This window comes from Brachyhypopomus gauderio, chromosome 19, assembly GCF_052324685.1.
Source record: "Brachyhypopomus gauderio isolate BG-103 chromosome 19, BGAUD_0.2, whole genome shotgun sequence".
Lineage (NCBI taxonomy): Eukaryota > Metazoa > Chordata > Actinopteri > Gymnotiformes > Hypopomidae > Brachyhypopomus > Brachyhypopomus gauderio.
The window spans coordinates 1,034,928-1,039,927 of NC_135229.1; the positions used below are offsets into that span (position 1 = coordinate 1,034,928).

The following is a 5,000-nucleotide window of genomic DNA, read 5'->3' on the forward strand; positions in this document are numbered from 1 at the left end:
CCCAGCGCTCAGTCTGCCTCAGCAACCTACATCACCCTGGCGGAGGAACACCCGTACGACCGTCACCTGGAGATCATACTGCACCTGAGTGGTGAGGGGCGTGGGCGGGGCGTGGGTGGGGCGTGAACAAGCGCCATCCTGGTCGTTAAAGATGAAGTTAATCTATGTATGACCCAGCCCTGACCTGTGTGGGATTAGCAGCCTGAGCCACAGGTGCTTTAAACCCAAAACACACAAATCCAACCAACAGCAATAATGGCGGATGCAATTTTTAAATATATTCATTTGTGTATATTTACATCAAAAGCACGTTATTGCTTTTTTGTTGTTGTTATGAGGTTTCTAGAATGTTCTCTCCGGTTCACACTGGTTCATTCAGCTCAAGATTCAGTTCCTTCACATTATAAATGTAGTAATTATACTTTCCACAGAGCCTCACAGCCCATTGGTTATCCTGGAGCGGGGCCGGCTTACCTTCAGCCAATACGAGCAGCAGATCAGTGCCCGCCGTGATTTCATTCGCTGTGTCCGCAAGGAGGCAGAGCCTGAGAAGAAGGTGAGACGGTGATGTTCAATTTCTCAGTTTGAGATCCTCAGGGTGCCCGAGTTCTTTTTCATTGTATTTTATTGTTTGTGGTTGTGCTATAATGTGCCCTGAACGTCTTGGTTTAGTTGCTTCATGCACCGTTATCTTTAATGCTGTTTTACATTCACTTTTGGTAGATGTTATTTTCAAGGTGACATTCAAATATCAGTGTACAGATCAGAGGACAGTATGTGTGTCCCCTGGTTGTCAAACCCTTGAACTTGACACTGAACCACTGGACCTGCTGCTGTGGGTAATGTCTGTGGTCTCCAGCTGGAGTTTGTGCGGAAGCGCTACCATAAGGACGTGCTGAACAACCCGGTGCTGATGCTGAACTTCTCCCCGCACCTGCTGTCTGACCCTCAGGAGCTCCAGCAGACCTGCAGGGACGTCCTCTTCCTCATCGACTGCAGTGGCAACACCACCCAGGACTGCCTCGACAGGGTCAAGGTTCAGAGGAGTCACATCTGTCCACTTCTCTTTCTCCCTCCCTCTCTCCTTCTCTCTTTAGTCCTCCCTCTCTCTCTCTCCCTCAGTTCTCAGGGCTGGTTATATTGTCTAAATGATCTTTAATCTTGGCAGTAACTGACCCCCTGTGCCTCCTCCTTCTCTTTCACATCCTCTCCTCCCCTCTCCTCTCCCCTCCTCTCCCCTCTCCTCTCCTCCCCTCTCCTCTCCTCTCCTCTCTCCTCTCCTCCCCTCTCCTCTCCTCCTCTTCCTCCCTCTCCCCCACAGGAAGGTCTGCTGGTGTCCATAAAGAGTCTCCCTCATGGTGTCCTGCTCAATGTTGTGGGCTTCGGTTCCAGTGTCAAGCCACTTTTTACCTCCAGCAAGCCATGCACTGATGTAAGTGCTGTCCTGCTGTCCTCTCCTGGTCCCCTCTCCTGTTCCTCTCCTGTTCCTCTCCTGTTCATCTCCTGGTCCTCTCCTGGTCCTCTCCTGTTCCTCTCCTGGTCCTCTCCTGGTCCTCTCCTGGTCCCCTCTCCTGTTCCTCTCCTGGTCCTCTCCTGGTCCCCTCTCCTGTTCCTCTCCTGGTCCTCTCCTGGTCCCCTCTCCTGGTCCCCTCTCCTGGTCCCCTCTCCTGGTCCTCTCCTGGTCCCCTCTCCTGTTCCTCTCCTGGTCCTCTCCTGGTCCCCTCTCCTGGTCCCCTCTCCTGGTCCCCTCTCCTGTTCATCTCCTGGTCCTCTCCTGTTCCTCTCCTGTTCCTCTCCTGGTCCTCTCCTGGTCCCCTCTCCTGTTCCTCTCCTGTTCCTCTCCTGTTCCTCTCCTGTTCCTCTCCTGTTCCTCTCCTGGTCCTCTCCTGGTCCCCTCTCCTGGTCCCCTCTCCTGTTCCTCTCCTGGTCCTCTCCTGTTCCTCTCCTGGTCCTCTCCTGGTCCCCTCTCCTGGTCCCCTCTCCTGTTCCTCTCCTGGTCCTCTCCTGTTCCTCTCCTGTTCCTCTCCTGGTCCTCTCCTGTTCCTCTCCTGTTCCTCTCCTGTTCCTCTCCTGGTTCTCTCCTGGTCCTCTCCTGGTCCTCTCCTGGTCCCCTCTCCTGGTCCCCTCTCCTGGTCCCCTCTCCTGGTCCTCTCCTGTTCCTCTCCTGTTCCTCTCCTGGTCCTCTCCTGGTCCTCTCCTGTTCCTCTCCTGTTCCTCTCCTGTTCCTCTCCTGGTCCTCTCCTGAGCTGCTCCTGTCCTCTCCACAACACACACTCTGACTCCTGATTCTTCATCATGTTTAGCAGCAAGTCAGGATTAGACTAGGAACATTTTGTAGGCGTGTGTTGAACTACATTACATGCAATGTTAGAATCAGATTGTGAGTGTGTGTGTGTGTGTGTGTGTGTGTGTGTGTGTGTGTGTGTGTGTGTGTGTGTGTGTGTGAGGGTTGCTGATTACAATCCGTGTCCTGTTCTGTTCAGTTGCCATGGCAGGACAGTGTCAGGTTTTAGCAGCTCCGGGGCCTTCCACAACACACACACACACACACACACACACACACACACACACACAGGTGCATCCATATGGCAAGGTGTGCTGTTTTTTGCATTATGCACTGGGCAGCCTTAATCTGGCTTCTCAGTCTCTGCTCTCTCTAAACAGACTAATCACACAGTTATGACTCTAGTGAGAATGGACAGGTATGTCTTCATATTTCAGAACACAAGAGTACAGGGTTCATATAAACGAATCCCTCACCCTCTTTCATAAGAACTCCCTATTCTACAGCTCACTTTAGCCCAGGTGGTCGACTACATCCAGGAGTTGCGTGCAGACTTAGGGGCAGGCAACCTGCTGGGGGCGCTGTCCTGGGTTTACAGGCAGCCGATCCAGCGCACCTGTCCACGCCAGATCCTCATCCTGACAGAGGGATCGCTGGACAACGTTGGGCGGGTTCTGCAGCTGGTCAGACGGAACACCTGTAACGGCAGGTAAACATGGAATACCTGTGACACACCTGTAACGGCAGGTAAACATAGAATACCTGTGATACACCTGTAACGGCAGGTAAACGTAGAATACCTGTGACACACCTGTAACGGCAGGTAAACATAGAATACCTGTGATACACCTGTAACGGCAGGTAAACGTAGAATACCTGTGACACACCTGTAACGCTAGATAAACATGGAATACCTGTGACACACCTGTAACGGCAGGTAAACATAGAATACCTGTGATACACCTGTAATGGCAGGTAAACGTAGAATACCTGTGACACACCTGTAATGGCAGGTAAACATGGAATACCTGTGACACACCTGTAACGGCAGGTAAACGTAGAATACCTGTGACACACCTGTAATGGCAGGTAAACGTAGAATACCTATGACACACCTGTAATGGCAGGTACACGTAGAATACCTGTGATACACCTGTAATGGCAGGTAAACATAGAATACCTGTGATACACCTGTAACGGCAGGTAAACGTAGAATACCTGTGACACACCTGTAACGGCAGGTAAACGTACAACACCTGCGACACCTGTAACGGCAGGTAAACATAGAATACCTGTGACACACCTGTAACGGCAGGTAAACATACAATACCTGCGACACCTGTAACGGCAGGTAAACGTAGAATACCTGTGATACACCTGTAACGGCAGGTAAACATGGAATACCTGTGACACACCTGTAATGGCAGGTAAAGATAGAATACCTGTGACACACCTGTAACAGCAGGTAAACATGGAATACAACAGGCTGTGCCTCTTGCCAGGCTGCCATTGCAAATAAGAAAGCTGTTCTTAATGATTTGCCTGGTTAAATAAAGGTTAAATAAAAAAATAAAAAATAAAAAAACAACACTGTAACACACTTATAATACCTGTGACACTATCCAACAGCTAGATAAATACAGGCATACTGTGTGAACCACCAGCAGGTAGTTGTTTAACATTAGATCACCACCTGATACAACCCTATAAAAACAGATAACGTCCAGCTGTACTGCCAGTGAAGTTACGTTAGCAACACAGTTCTGTTGTTCTACCAACACAACTGCATTTTGTTGCTACAGACACTCTTCTACACACACACACACACACACTCACACACACACACTTGCCTGTCACACTCTGGTTATTGATATGCACTCAAGAGTCTACACTCAGACCTGAGCTGAATTACAAATAGTGTGTGTGTGTGTGTGTGTGTCTGGCTCCTCAGACTTTCAATTAGTGAAATGGCCCTGATCATTCTTAGAGGAATGGTAAAAGTACACACGCACACACACACACACACACACACACACACACACACACCTGGGCTGCACACACACACTACTCCTGGGATTTTGGTTTTCAGTATAAGGAGAGGAACCCATCAAAGCCTTACACACACATTATACACACCTTATACACACTGTGTTCTGTGGGAGTGTGTGTGTCTGTGTGTCAGTGAGTAGTGGGGTAGTCAAGGAGTAATGTGTATTATTACAGTGAGATAAGGCATGAGACAGTGAGATAACACATGAGACTGAGATAACACGTGAGACTGAGATAACACGTGAGACAGTGAGATCATGTATGAAGCAGATGATACATGAGCTGATGTGTGAGGTCATACAGGATTAGTGAGGTGATGTATGAGGTCATACAGGATTAGTGAGGTGATGTGTGCGGTCATACAGGATTAGTGAGGTGATGTGGTGATACAGGATTAGTGAGTTGATGTGTGAGGTCATACAGGATTAATGAGGTGATGAGGTCATACAGGATTAATGAGGTGATGTATGAGGTCATACAGGATTAGTGAGGTGATGTGTGAGGTCATACAGGATTAGTGAGGTGATGTGGTGATACAGGATTAGTGAGTTGATGTGTGAGGTCATACAGGATTAATGAGGTGATGAGGTCATACAGGATTAATGAGGTGATGTATGAGGTCATACAGGATTAGTGAGGTGATGTATGAGGTCATACAGGATTAATG

At 49.1% G+C, this 5,000-nt stretch overlaps 1 protein-coding gene across 1 annotated transcript in view; it reads left to right on the top strand.

Annotated features, from left to right (window-relative positions):
- The window catches only part of vwa5b2 (von Willebrand factor A domain containing 5B2), a 24,835-nt gene that overhangs the window by 8,011 nt on the left and 11,824 nt on the right, over positions 1-5,000 (top strand). Inside the window, exons 6-10 of the mRNA XM_076981120.1 lie at positions 1-91; positions 432-556; positions 860-1,036; positions 1,322-1,432; positions 2,791-2,993. The exon at positions 1-91 is cut by the window's left edge and continues 41 nt beyond it. Coding sequence (XP_076837235.1) covers positions 1-91; positions 432-556; positions 860-1,036; positions 1,322-1,432; positions 2,791-2,993 — 707 coding nt within the window. The remainder of the gene's footprint in view (positions 92-431; positions 557-859; positions 1,037-1,321; positions 1,433-2,790; positions 2,994-5,000) is intronic.